At 37.8% G+C, this 13987-nt stretch overlaps 1 protein-coding gene across 2 annotated transcripts in view; it reads right to left on the bottom strand.

Moving 5' to 3' along the window:
• The window catches only part of LRP6 (LDL receptor related protein 6), a 121402-nt gene that overhangs the window by 44044 nt on the left and 63371 nt on the right, over positions 1–13987 (bottom strand). The window contains exons 4-5 of one of the 2 annotated variants that reach the window (XM_065742310.1): positions 8666–8862; positions 7812–7943 (exon numbers count right to left, since the gene is read on the bottom strand). The exons of the other annotated variant lie outside the window; for it this stretch is intronic. Coding sequence (XP_065598382.1) covers positions 7812–7943; positions 8666–8862 — 329 coding nt within the window. The remainder of the gene's footprint in view (positions 1–7811; positions 7944–8665; positions 8863–13987) is intronic. 2 annotated transcript variants of the gene reach the window in all.

The following is a 13987-nucleotide window of genomic DNA, read 5'->3' as shown; positions in this document are numbered from 1 at the left end:
GCCTTTCTGGTTTTTTTTAGGTCAGAAGTCAGAATCCTAATAAATAGCTAAGATCAGCTTGCACTGCAAAAGATGCTTTCACACAGGACAGTACAAGCTGTTTAGCAGTACATTGCTGGGCACCTGACTGGTAAAGAGCTTACTGTCTATTCTATCTTATTCTTGTTTTGTTTTAAATTCTATCTTGCTAAATTTCAGTCTAATGAAGGCTAAACAACCACCACGCCCCATTCCAATTAAACTGGCTTATCTGTTTGGAGTCTCAGGGAGATAAGAGCAGTTTAGGCCTTGGGGAACTCTGAGCTGAAGTAAAAAAAAATGCATGCAGCCCAAATGCAGAGAAAGTATGTTGTGACAGCTCTCCTCAAATAGCGATGGGAAAGGTTTGGCAGGCAGTGACCTAAGTGCAAGATTAGAGGGAAACAAGAGCACGCATGGGGGAGAGGAAGGTTTAAGTAAAATGTAAAAACATCACAATGAAAAAGAACCATTACAAAGCTACATGCTGTTCATGCTTCTGTTCCTTGATCTTACAAAGGTATAAATAAGGACTAGAATACTAAAAGAGCAACTACTAAAATAATTAGGTAGCTAATTTAAATATATATGCATTTAGTGTTGGGTGCCAAATTTATTTATTTATTTTTAACATAAGGAATGATGAAACGTCACGGAATATCAAACTCTGGACAGATGCCAAAGCTGCCATTGCTTCATTTAGAATATTAGAATATTTTAAAAATATTTAAAATGCTATCACAGTGCTGCAAGAAACAGTACATTTCAACAGCTGAAGTTCAGATTATTCTTACAAGTGTTCCTGATTAGTAGACTAGAATAGATTAAGATCAGCTTTATGATACTATGTCCTTTTGGATACTATGTCCTAAAATACGTTCCATTCAAAAACACATGCATACACTACTCAATTGTTCTTCTGGTGAATAACTCTTACACAATAACTAATATCAGGAAAAGGGAATCTGTAATTACATGTCTAAGCATCTTTCAAAATAATTTAAAGCATATGACAGAGTAAATGAAAAACAAGCATGCTAAGAAGATTTTCATGATTATAAAAGCAACTAATCTTGTCACATCAGTCTATATTTGCATCTGTATTTGTTGCTACCAACTCTATCAGACAAGGAATCATTGAGATCCAAACATTAACCTGTATTATGGTCATATGAGGTATTAAAAATATAACCAAGCACAACTATTAAGGTTCAGTAAGAAATCTTCAGCACTTCCTTCCTTACCAATTACACAGTCATTTACCCAACTTATTCTTTTAAACAAATCTGTGAATATATTAATAATAATAAATTGCTTTATCTAACAAAATTAAAGTTGATACACTAACCTCAGATTTCCAAACAGTTAGGAAGCTATATATACTATTATATACGTATGTATATATATATAGTCTAAGGCATAATTTAAAAATAATTTGTATGTTGAAGTTGAGAGTCATTTTGAAGACCAGTGCTCCCCAGAAAGACTGGCTTGAGTACAACTATGCTTTGGCAAAAACTCAACCTTAAAATCAACCAGCTGACCCTCCAATTGTTCTCAAAGAAGAGCCATTTCAGAAGTTTCAGGATCCTGCTTCCAGGTTACAACAGTTTTGTTTGGTGCAATAGGCCTTAATTCAGCATCAGGAAATTACTGCATTTCAGCCAACCTATGTTACACAGGGGATTCCTGAACTAGAAGTGGTCTGTATATAAAGATCTGTATCTTCTAACATTCTTCCATGAAATTCCAATCAAGCAATAAAAAGTTTAGTTTTCTTTACAGCTATTATCCAGCCTTTAGCAAACTGATATCTCAGCTGCTTAGTCAGATCATCAGTCATTCCATTCAGAAAAGGGAAAGAGGTTGGTTAGGTGAAAAGCACTTCAAATAGATTCTGGCTTGTCCTGACAGTGGCATGAAAGGCAAATGCAAGAGCTGGGCACATTTATGGTATGATCATCTTACCATCACTATCACAGTGAAAAAAGAAAAAAAAAAGAAAAAAAAGAAAAAAAGGCAGTCCAGGAAAAACAATCAGAACTTGTGCAAAACACCAGCTGCAAAGAAGAGTTTGACACTGATAAGAACCCAGCCACAAGACTGTGCAAGGCACCCGAAGCTGAAAGAACGTGACAGAATCGATTGGTTTTGTTCATCTCTACTCCAAAGCACATTAGGATGCAAAAGCTGAAATGTGATAGAAGGATCTCCATACTTCTCCACTCTGCCTCATGCATATGGTTGTACCATACTCAAAGCCAGGCCCTTATGCTTACCCCCTTTTCTGATCTAGACAATCAATCCTAAGTGATCTTAGCAACCCATCAATTATTTAACACAAAAACTAAAATAACAAACAAACAAACAGACAAACAAAAAAAACCCCACATCTTTTACATCCCATTCCTGCTGGGGACCAGGATTCTTTTTGAAGTGCCTCAAGACAGAAGGTATTCAGACGGTTAGCAATTTTTCTGAAAACAAGCCCCTTACTTAAGGCATCTAAATACGGACATAAAAGCTTTACTCTAGATTCTAATATTTGAGAGCTTTAGCCTACTTTTATTAAGTACTTTGAAAGCAGGGATTACAAGCTCACGGATGGTGCATTACATTAGTCCTAGAACTAATACTTCCTTCAAAAAGTCACTATTAAAATCAAAACAGTTTAAATCTTTATGCTAGCTGAAGTGCAGGGGGAAAAGAGGGACAAAAAGAGAAACAGAGCAAGTGTACAGACATATGCAGTGACATAGCTTTTAAGCTCAATGTCTAATGCCCTGCTAACCTTTACAATTAATTACATCTTCCCAAGGATGTAAGTCTGCAGTCATTTATAAGTTACTGAACTTTAAAACCACCAATGGTTGTTGATGCCAGTAATACTACACAGATGCACAGTCAGGAACTTATGTATAAGAAATGCTAGAGCTAGAACATATATAGCAATCTTTCTGTACTTGCTAAATCAAAATCATCAATAAAACCTCATTACTGTTATCATATATTTGACTAAGAAAAATTTACTTCCTAAATGTCTTTCCCCAGTTAGAAAGATACTACTGCCAGAGAGCTCCTGCAAACAGACAGATGGCCTCAGTCTTAAAAACCAATCAACCAAAAAACACCACCAGTACCAAGAAAAACAAGAAAGGTAAGAGGACATACATCTGAAATTATTTTTTCTCCCTCTCCCTTAACAGAAACAGAAGAGCTTGGGTATTAAATTAACATATTGACCTGTCCACTGATATCAGTATCTTGGCTATTTCAGACAAAGAAAATTTATTATTGCAATTTAGGTCTGCCCAGTGCAAACTTCTACTTCCTTTCCCAGGCGTTCAAGGTAAGCACGATGTAAGCACCAATGGGCAAAATAAAGACTCTCTTCCTCAAAGAGAGCAGGATGACCACCAGTTTCATTGAAAACAGCAAGGTTTCAATGAAAGTCTAAAGCAGTGGGATTTTGGTTTTCTCTTTTTTTTGACCATTCATAAATAAGTTTGTACCTCCTAACTCAGCTTTTTTTCCTCAGCACACATTATAGATCTGAACTTGTAATAACAAGTGCAAAAAATAAAGAAGTAAAATTTACCACAGGCAAAGTAGCACTGGGACAGAGAATTGTTCAGATACTAACATGAATATAATTCCTAAGACAGACTTGGAAGCTAAACCTTTTTATTTATTTAAATAAATAAGACTATTGAAGGGGTCATTTAAATGTAGCAAACGGAAGGGAGAAGGACAGTGGTGCCTGTAAAACCTCAAAAAAAGAAGTCTCAGTTACGTCCTAATAGGAGGGAAAGCAGAAGGAGGCACCGGGCTTTGCTTCTGCTCACCAATGGCAATACAGAAATAGCCCAGAGCTGCACCAGAAAAGGGTGAAACTGGGAAAAAGTCTTTATTGTGGGAGTGTTCAAATATAGGAACAGATTTCCTGGAGAGGTGGTTGATACCTCATGCATGTCAGTGTTCAAGAGGCACTTGCATAATGCACTCATTAATGTGCTTGAACATTTAGTGAGCCCTAAATAAGTCAGGCAGTTAGACTTGATGGTCTTTGTGGGAATTTTCCAACTGAACTGTTCTATTCTATAAAAATGTGAATACAGAAGAACAAGCTAAATGACTATGAATACAATGCCAGCATAGGTAAGAGTACCCCACTGTGTGCTCAGAAGAGACTGTATTTTCTGGACATTATTGACAGAGGAAGGGGTGGCCATGACAACTAGATGTTCTTTCTCCCACCTTGAGGGATGGAGGTTTTTAAAATCTCACCTAGAAAATAGGGGATCTGTCTGCTGCAAGCCCACATCTAAATTGACAGTTTGAAGTTATCAGTGTTATATGCATTTGTATTATCAGAGCTATCAGCTGTTGGGAATATGGGTGATTTTATTCCCAATCATCACTCTTTTCTGAAATAGGATGGAAAAGTGTTTATAAACAGAGGGTAGGTGTTTATTGTCCAGAACTCTCACAAAACCAGTAATAATATTATTATTATTAAGATGCAATGGAAAAAGAAAAGACAAAAAGCCAAGAAACCAACACTGAGGGGAAAGAAGAGGGAGGAAAAGATTTCCTATAAACCAAGATTATTCAAAAATGCTAGGTTGTCATGGAAACTGCTCAGGGAGGGTCAGCCAGCCTCACCTTTGGCTGTAAGGATCATCTGTCAAAGCCAAACCACTGCAAACAGCACAAACAGGCACTCAAAATTCACTCATCAAATTCCTGCAGATCCTAGCCAGTGCTCATTGACACTGTTAACAAGTTTGCTTCTCAAAGAGGCTCCTTGCAGCATGAAATAATTTAGTTTAGTAACTATTCAGATTTTAGCCTACTGCTTGAAGACAAAACTGTCTTCAAGAAATGAATTTGCCTTAGCCTCATTTTCACTTTTTTTTTTTACCTGTTTGTCATTCCTCTTTCTTCCCCCATAGTTCTAATGTTCTAATTCCAAGCTGAGCTGTAATTACTCATTAACATTTCGGGGTATCAGCACAACAGATATATACTGAAATAAACTGAGGTGAAAATATTCAGTTCTCAGGGCTCAGCTCCACTCTCACATCACCTGCAGTAAACAGGCAAGTATAAAGAGGAAAAAAAGAAGCCTACACAAAAACCAACAGCAAGAAACCAAAAGCACACCACTGTTCCTCCCCAGTACATACTACTTGTCACACGAGTTTCAAAAGTTATAGAAAAAAAGGGAAAATACATTTCCTTCACCTGTTATCGCTAAGCAGCCTAAGAAAGGAAGTCAATGCAAACACTAGATTAATATGCAAAATGTGGTCTGCGGCAGGGCTAGCTCTGCTTGCCCACCATTCCCTCTTCCCTTCCCCAAATCAGTCATTGCAGCCTTTGCAACAATGAGCAGAAATCACAGTGAAGCCCTGACTTGAAGGCCTGTCAAATTACAGGTCACCCGCAAAAGGCCTAGGTATGCTACCTGAACCTTTCTTCAGTGAAAGGAGTGAGACAATGGTCCAAAAAATTTGCATTCTTTTTGGGCACACATAAGCTCTAAATGCTGAAACACAGCAAGCAACAAGCCTACAGCACTCCCTTAGCCCTTACACTCCTAGAAGTTGGCTCTGTGCAGGACTGTCAGTTATGTGAAACCAATGGATCTGATGCATAGCTAGAGCACCTTGCATATGGATTAATTTGGTCCTAACTCTAGTAAGCAATGGAACATAACGCTCACTGAGCTGACTAAGTGCAGACGATTTTCTCTCCCCCACGCATTTTACTTCTTAAAAATGAACAGTGCGAGGTTGGGTTTTTTTGGAAAAACATATACAACAGCAGAATGGTTGTTGAAAATAGAACATCACGTTGATAAGCATATGATAACGGCTCTTTTATGATGCTTTTTGTATAGTGACAGACAGCATGCCGTAATACATCAATGTCTCAGCAATCTGCTTAACAAAATTTCTGGTAAAATAGGAGCAGTGTTTTGTGAGCCAAGTATGCTTTATGGCTGAACGAGAACATGCAATTTGGCTTGTCATATTTTCAGGGAGTGCGAGAAGAGAAACAAAATCCTTGTGTTCTGAGACAAAAGGAATAGTTGAGAACGTAAGCTGATGATCTGAGTATCTCTACATGAGAAGTTCAAAGCTTTTTGTAGGGTTTTTTTTTTTTTGTTTGGTTGTTTGTTTTAATAGGCCGTTCCTCTACATGCCTTTGGGAATTTCCTTTGGCGCACTATAAAGGTGCCACTAGACTCTTAACCTGAGGGAAAGTTGCCTTGACAAGGATATGAGGCTGGACCTGGACAGGGAAACAGTCACTTCTGTGATACATTTACTCAGTCTTTGGAACAGGGCAGAAGTGAAGCAGAAAGACAGCCCCTCTTCTGAAAATCCCCATTTCCTATCAGCAGGGGGGCAAAAGGAAACCATTTCTCTCTCCAAGACTTGTTACTGCAGTTGTCCTTAGTCTTTCAAACACTGCTTGGTCAGAGACCAAATTTTTGCAAATCCCCATTCCCCTGTGTGGAATTTTCACACAGCTCTGCTTTTGGAAATATGTACTGGGAAACAACTGCTTTAGCTATCTGCTTCCACAAAAAGTTTGTCCAAATGAAGAGTTTATGCATATTATGTTTTTGTTGTTGTTATTGTTTATTTTTAAGTACATGAATTTGCATCATATTCTGACTAAATTTAACCCATCCAGAGCATTACTATTAAAGCTTATTCATTATACTGGCAGAAATGGGAGAAAAACATGTTGTGCATGCACTGGTAAGTTTTTACAACAATCTTGCAAGGCTAATTTGGGAGATGCTTTTGAATTTTTCACATACAAACAGCAATTTATTTTAATAAGATTCACACAGTCAGAAATAGCCAGACAAAAATAATCAACAGAGAGCACGAAGTAGCATGAAATTAAAAGAAACGCTGAATGGTAGAGAACAAGCTTAGAAATTTTAAAAATATAAAATGAAAATTTAAGAATTATTTCTGTATATACTTTTTAGTGTTTTTACAGTAAATTCTGCTGTATCTTTATGTTCTGCTGTACATTTTTCATAGAGACAATCTGCATAAAGATGATTATTTATGAGAGCTAATTAGTCTCACAATGTTTATTTTGATACCATTGATGTATTACAGCAGTCACAGCACAATGTCACAAAACCTATCCGGATAAAATAAAATGACCTGAAATCATATACATCAGACCACAGTGAAACACTAAAAGTAGCTTTGGGTGAGGATCAGCAGCCCCTCTTGATTACATCTTGGATTTTAAGGTTGAAGTACTTCTAATACCTCTAAAACCACACCTTTCTGTTCAGTTCCTATAGACCCTAATTTTATGCACAAGAACAGAAATAAATATGTGTGTATAAATGGAAATCAGATCTTAAAAAGTAAAATGTTTTACTTGTACAATCCTATTAGACAAATATTAATGCATGAAAAATAACATCAGAAACAATTTAAAGACAACACAGAAGCTTTATATTTTCTTTAAGAAAACGGAACAATAGAACACCCAAAAAACTTTCAGGGAATTAGTCAGACAGAAATTTATAAACTAAATGTTGTGTCTGAAGATAAACTGCTCTTCAGCTATGAGACTGCTTCCTCTTTGAAAAGTAGAAAGCATTTTTCTGATCACTTCTACTTGTGCTGCAAAATCATAGATTTTTACACAATTTGCCACCCTTAACGTGCGTTATGTAGTGAAGCTAGAACCCCTTTTCCCTTCAACAAATTACTTCACGCTTAACCTTTAAAAATAAAGCCTACCATCTTTGCAGGTCTTTCCATTCTCAAGAAGTTTCACACCAGTGGGACATGCACACTGATAAGAGGGCTTGGTAGGAGACATCAGACATAAGTGGGAGCAGCCACCATTATTAATTCCACATGGGTTTGTAGCTGTTAAACATAAATCACACAGATTAATGCTTCTGATAATGAATGACCTCATCTCATGTGTCAAGACACATACGGCGTTTGAGTAGTGGAATCGGTGGCAGCAACACACATTAAAGAAGGAAATGATAAATATAAAACAAGTAAAAATTAATTCCAAGTGTTGAGTAGTGGGGTATTTATGGTACAGAAGTGCACGGATGTTGAATATTTCCTTTCCCGAGGAAGCAGCTTTTAGCTCTAAACAAGAGCCTTGTTTCATCTCTGCTCTTCTCATTTTCATAAACTATTCATCCTGTTGGTGCTGAATGTACAGTAAGTTGCATACATATTAAAAAAAATGCCAACACAGTAAATTAACAATATAGTTAAGACAGTGGTTATTACACAGAGCTGCAAAATTAATACTGCATTTCATTTAGGAACTACTACTTGGAAAAAAACAAGAATATCGTGCTACATAAAGTTAGGGCACATTAAAGAGAAAAAGGAGTATGACAACAGCATAAACGTGTAAAAGAGTAAAAGCAAGAGATTATTTTTCACATTAAAAAAATGTAACAATGTGGAGAATATTTGGTTTCTCTGCTTTTTTCCCCCCCAATCTCTGCATTGGAGAAACTGCATCACAATGGAAGTAAAGCCACCAGCTACCATACAGAAGGAGTAGTTAAGATCAAATCAGTTCCAACTTGCATTAAAAAATACAAAGCAAGACAGCTTACCATTTGGCTGCCTCTTCTGGCTGAAAGCATGGATATCCATGGGTGAGAAGATGTTGGAATGTATTTCACGCAGGTCCTCCCCAGAGTACTTGCTGCAGGCCAAAATGGAATGCGTGTTCCAGTCCGTCCAGTACAATGTGTCCCCAAACAGCGTCAAAGCAAAAGGATGTGGAAGGGAGCCTTTAACCACTGCTTGCCTAACAGAGTACAAGGAAGAAAACAAATGCTTAAACACAGTTCACACTACGGTTTCGTTCAAACAGCCTTTATGAAGAGAAGTTTACAGTGTAAGTATGATTTATCAAAACTTTTCTCTTCTTTGGGGGAAGCAAATTCAGAATAACCATTTTGAAGAATGATCTGGGGAAATAACACAGGAGTCCTATTTTCAAGCTGCCTTCTCATGCTAAGTCAAAGAGAACACTACCTGAAAGCCCTGCCTAGGTTGTCAGTGGCTATTTCTTAGCACTCTTTTAACTCCTTATACCTGCAGGGCTATAAATCACCACGTGCAACAGGAGAGAACACCAGCTGGATTTATGCAAATCTGACTGCAATCTATTGATACACCATGTCTATCACTGCCAGCCTTGGCAGATTTTAAACTGAGACAGTGTTTAATCAGTTAGCAATCCATTAATCTCTTCCATATTTTTTCCATTAATTCACTTGACAAATAGTTTCACTGTGAAGACATCCAGAATGCTATTTTTCACGATTCATTATTATGATAATTATTAAGCTATTGTTTTTATTACAAGTAGTGCTATTAAATAAAGTTCTACTGATGGTTTGCCCTAGTAATGGTATCATTTCTGAGGAAAAGTGGGTCACTCCCTGTCTCAAAGTTGATAAACAAAATTAAAGAGTGTATCTATATATTTTATATATATACACATACATGCTCATTAGCCATCACAAAAATGCAGCATACATGTTGCTGAAGACAATTTTTTCCAGGTTCTTGTAATACAGAAACTAATTAACTATACCCAGGCTATACCTTAGAATGGAATTAAGTAGCTCGATTCTCACATGGTAGTTTTTGTGTGTTTTTTTTTTTTTAGAACCATAGACAAATTGAGGATGGAAAGGGCACTGGAGAACATCTGGACCAACATCCTGCACAGAAGTACCATTTAGACAAGTGCTTCTTCCATCATCCTTCTCAATTGTGTGGGTGCACAGGCATTCACACAAGAAAAAGTTCACACTGAACAATGGCTCCAGCCATCAACTCCTGGACTAAAACCTTAATGGACTGACATGCAGCCCTACTACTTCTTCAAGTATGGGGAATACTATGATCACCATCCTCCCACAGTTTTCTTCTTGCAGGGAAGAAGGTCATTATCTGTATATTTACTGAGATAACACCCACACACTATCTACATCTTTTTTGACAAGAAGTCAGTAACTGAACTGGTTTAGTAGAGGGCAAAATAGTCTTATTTTCCAACTATTTTCTGCTAAAATATAACAGAAGAGTATATTAAAACAAGAAACTTGAAGGTATAATCTGCCAGTGATTCCAAGTACAAAGAGACTGCAGTCATTTCAGCTCTTTCACCTTAGCTGCTGCAAAAGGATACACTGTCTTTAAAGCTTCTATTTTTTTCTACTCTGGAGAAAAACACATACGTTCCATTACTTGTCACTCCAGTGTTCCAATTCTACACCAAGCAAAATTTCAGACGATATTTCAGACTAGAAAGTAGGACATATATTTTATTTCTTATCTCTGTCTGGAGTCAGGTATATATTTGCTCCTAATTAAATGCACGAGCTAAGCATCTTACAAAAGACTATTGTAACATAATTTACAGCTGAAATCTACCTGCCAAACAGTGAAGCCATAGTGACAAAGCACACTCCAGCACCAATAATAAAGGCATTCAAATTCAGTAAACATTTTTACCAACTCTACCCCCAAACCCTAAATGCCTTCAAATTTGAATAATTTCACTTTAGAGCAGGACTGGTGAGTATCTAAGTCTTTATGATGACTGTCATGTGGGATAAAAGCAATAAAGGTCCGGAGCTCTGGACCAAACCCTCTAATGACCAAACCTTCACCAAAGACAGCACTTCCACCAACAAGAGATGCCACATTTTTTCTGAGTCATATCTTGCTATTCATTCCAAAATTTAAAAATTTTACATGTTATTAGTACCCACCAGTTCCTAGTGAGAATAAACATTTTGATTACAATAAATGCTGCTAGATGTGCCTAACCTTTGGGCAACCATCTATCCTCATAGCAATGCATTAAGGAACCTTATTTAAACCAGCCCTGGTCTGCAGATTCAGGAGTATCAGACAGGTGATGGCACTACCTTGAAGCAATCACTTACGACATTCTTGTTAGTAGCTGTAAGGAACCATCACATAAAAATGACTTTGGGCCTAAATACAACAGCATATATTGCTCTCACTTAATTAAGATGAGGTTTACTACTAATGTAACTCACACAGTTTTCATCAAGGTGATTGCTTACTTCCTATTAAGAAAATTTGAAGTGTTTTTTTGCTTCTGAACAAACACAACAGCCACAAGCAGTCTGCTTAGAAGCAGACACAGAGCGTATGTATCAGCAAGGAAGTGGAAGCTGTTTTTTGCCGTGTACGCCTTCCCCGGCATGATGGCTCCACAGCCTAACCAGGACATAGAGGAGAGGGGGAAGGGCTGGAGAGAGAAGGAGGTAACAAGAGGGTAACAGAAGAGAGCAAGGAAAGTCCTTCCTACAGCTGCTGTGAAGCTACAAAAGACTATTGTAGTAAAGTAAAGTAAAGGCCACTTTACTATGGCCTGCATTATGATTTGCAAGGCTTTCTTTCTGGTGGGTGAGGAAAGGGGAAAGGACTTCTGCCTTAGCATTATTAAATATACCTGAGTGAACAAACAGGAAAAGAATGCCACCTGTAGCATCTGACTGCCGAGTACGGCTGATATTCACCAGCACAAGCACCCATGCAGGATCAAAGATCTGCCAGGTCTCCATGGTTTCAGACTCACTAATGAAGACACTGGCCAACCTACCAGCTGAGGCACTTAGGGTGAAATTGGGCCAATGCAACCTGTCAGCTCTGTGCTGGCACATCTTCAGCCCTTATGTTACCAGCTTGGGCCTGATTTCAATGAGTGACACAAAAGCAAAAAGCACAGTGTTCTATTATCCTTCTCTGAGCTGTCCAGCTCCTTCAAACTGCTGCACTTGTCCTATTAGCGCTGATAATGAGATACACCAGAGATGAGGAGAAAGTGTGAGAGAAGAAGTAATGTTATAAGCTCAGGGAACATCTCTAGGGATTCAGCAGTATGCAAATTGCCTATATATTAGATGGCACTAAACAGACAGTAACTTTAATAATCTTCCCTGAGCCAGGGATAGAAATCCACATATTTACCTTAAAAATTTTGATGGAGATTGACATTTAAAATATCACAATTTCTAGTCAGTTTAGTTGGATGGGAAGGAAATGGAGAAGAATGCATCAGTACAGGCTGACCTCCTGGAAAAGGAAGTAGGCGTCCTGGTGGACAGCTGGCTGACCATGAGCCAGCAGAGTGCCCTCGTGCCCAAGAAGGCCAATGGTATCCCTAGAGTGCATTAAAAAGAACATGGCCAGCAGGTCAAGGGAGGTTCTTTTCCCATTCTACTTGGCCCTGGTGAGGCCATATCTGGAGTGCTCTGTCCACTTCTGGGCTCCTCAGCTCAAGAAAGATAGGGAACTACTGGAGAGAGTCCAACAGAGGCCTACAAAGATGAATAGGGGCCTGGAACATCTCCCTTACGAAGAAAGGCTGAGAGACCTGGGACTGTTCAGCCTGGAGAAGAGAAGGCTGAGAGGGGATTATATCAGCTCCTATAAATCTGAAGGGAGGGTGTCAAATAGCTGGAGCCAGCCTCTTTTCAGTGGTGCCTAGCAACAGGACAAGGAGCACAAACTGGAGCACAGCAAGTTCCATACGAATGCGAGATAGAACTTCTATACTTCAAAGGTGACAGAGCTCTGGAACAAATTGCCCAGAGAAGTTGTGGAGTCTCCTTCTCTGGAGATATTCAAAATCTGCCTGGACACTTTGTCCTGTGCAATCCACTGTAGGGAACCTTCTTTAGTAGAAGGAATTGGCTAGGTGATCTCCAGAGGTCCCTTCCATCCTCTATGATCCTGTGAAAAGGAAGTTGGGAAAAGAGAGAAAGCAAGATGTTTCCACAGTAATTAAATTCTATCTGTATTGTAGATCACGATTTCCTAAATACAACTATTTATAGCATCATCACGGTAAGTAAAATAAAAACCTATTATACTAAAGTCTTTTCTGTTGCCTGAAGAAAACATAGAACCAAATTGAATACATTCACCTCTGTTCTGTTCTTACTCTGTTATAGAGACCTGTGAAATACTTGGTGAAGTTTATGAAAAAGAAAACAAATAAACAAGTTAAAGTAGAAATTACAAAATATGCTACTGAACTCTCAAATGTAACAAATACAAGAAAATTAAGACCATGTCTGAAGAGTAAAGATAGTAACAAAAGCTTCCACTTCAGGATAATGTATATTTCATACAAGTAATAAACTCATTAGAAATAGAGACTTCAAATTTATACTGTTCATCAAAACCAGAATTTCCTCGGCTCACCCCACCCCCCTTTTCTGTTATTTTGCAAATAATAGTACAATTCAAATTGTAAGTTTGATTAGAGCTATGAAATCTAAGAATCATTCACACCAAAACAAAACCATTAAAAATTAATATATAAAGGTAAAGTTTGAAAATCTGCACAGTTCAGATCTGTTATAACTAGAGTCTACTGTCCAATGCTGCATGCAACCATTGGTTTATTACAGCCTTGCTCAGTGTAGTTTTAGTGACAGACAGATACGCACAGAAGTCACGTGCAGCCTACCTGCATTTCTTTCTGTTCACCTCTGAGCCTACTTGTACTTAATCTTTGTGACAGGGAGCAAGAATTTTCACATTTATGTTTGAATCCATTCTCCAGTTTCTCTCTTAGAGGATCTCATACCTATTTCTATCTCCTCAGTTATCAGACATAAGAAAAATCTATTGGATTGCACAGAGTCATATAGCAATTCCAAATACAATTGGGAAGACCAGAAAATATTAAGGCAGTTAACCTTACTGCTATATTCTCAATGCTGAAGTGTGAGAATAAGAGAGAAATCTGTATTATAGAATTCTCTTTTACATTTCTTTCATTAAAAATGAGCATGGTTCATAAAGATGTTAAGATTAAATGAAAAAAATAAATGAATCAAGCAATGAGATCCTGTGCACGTGGTCAATTCAGT

This window comes from Cyrtonyx montezumae, unplaced genomic scaffold (genome assembly GCF_038088225.1).
Source record: "Cyrtonyx montezumae isolate F1298 unplaced genomic scaffold, pur_monq_1.0 scaffold_3, whole genome shotgun sequence".
Taxonomy (NCBI): Eukaryota; Metazoa; Chordata; class Aves; order Galliformes; family Odontophoridae; genus Cyrtonyx; species Cyrtonyx montezumae.
Note: the sequence above shows the minus strand (reverse complement) of the source record. Positions and strands in the feature narration are given on the sequence as shown.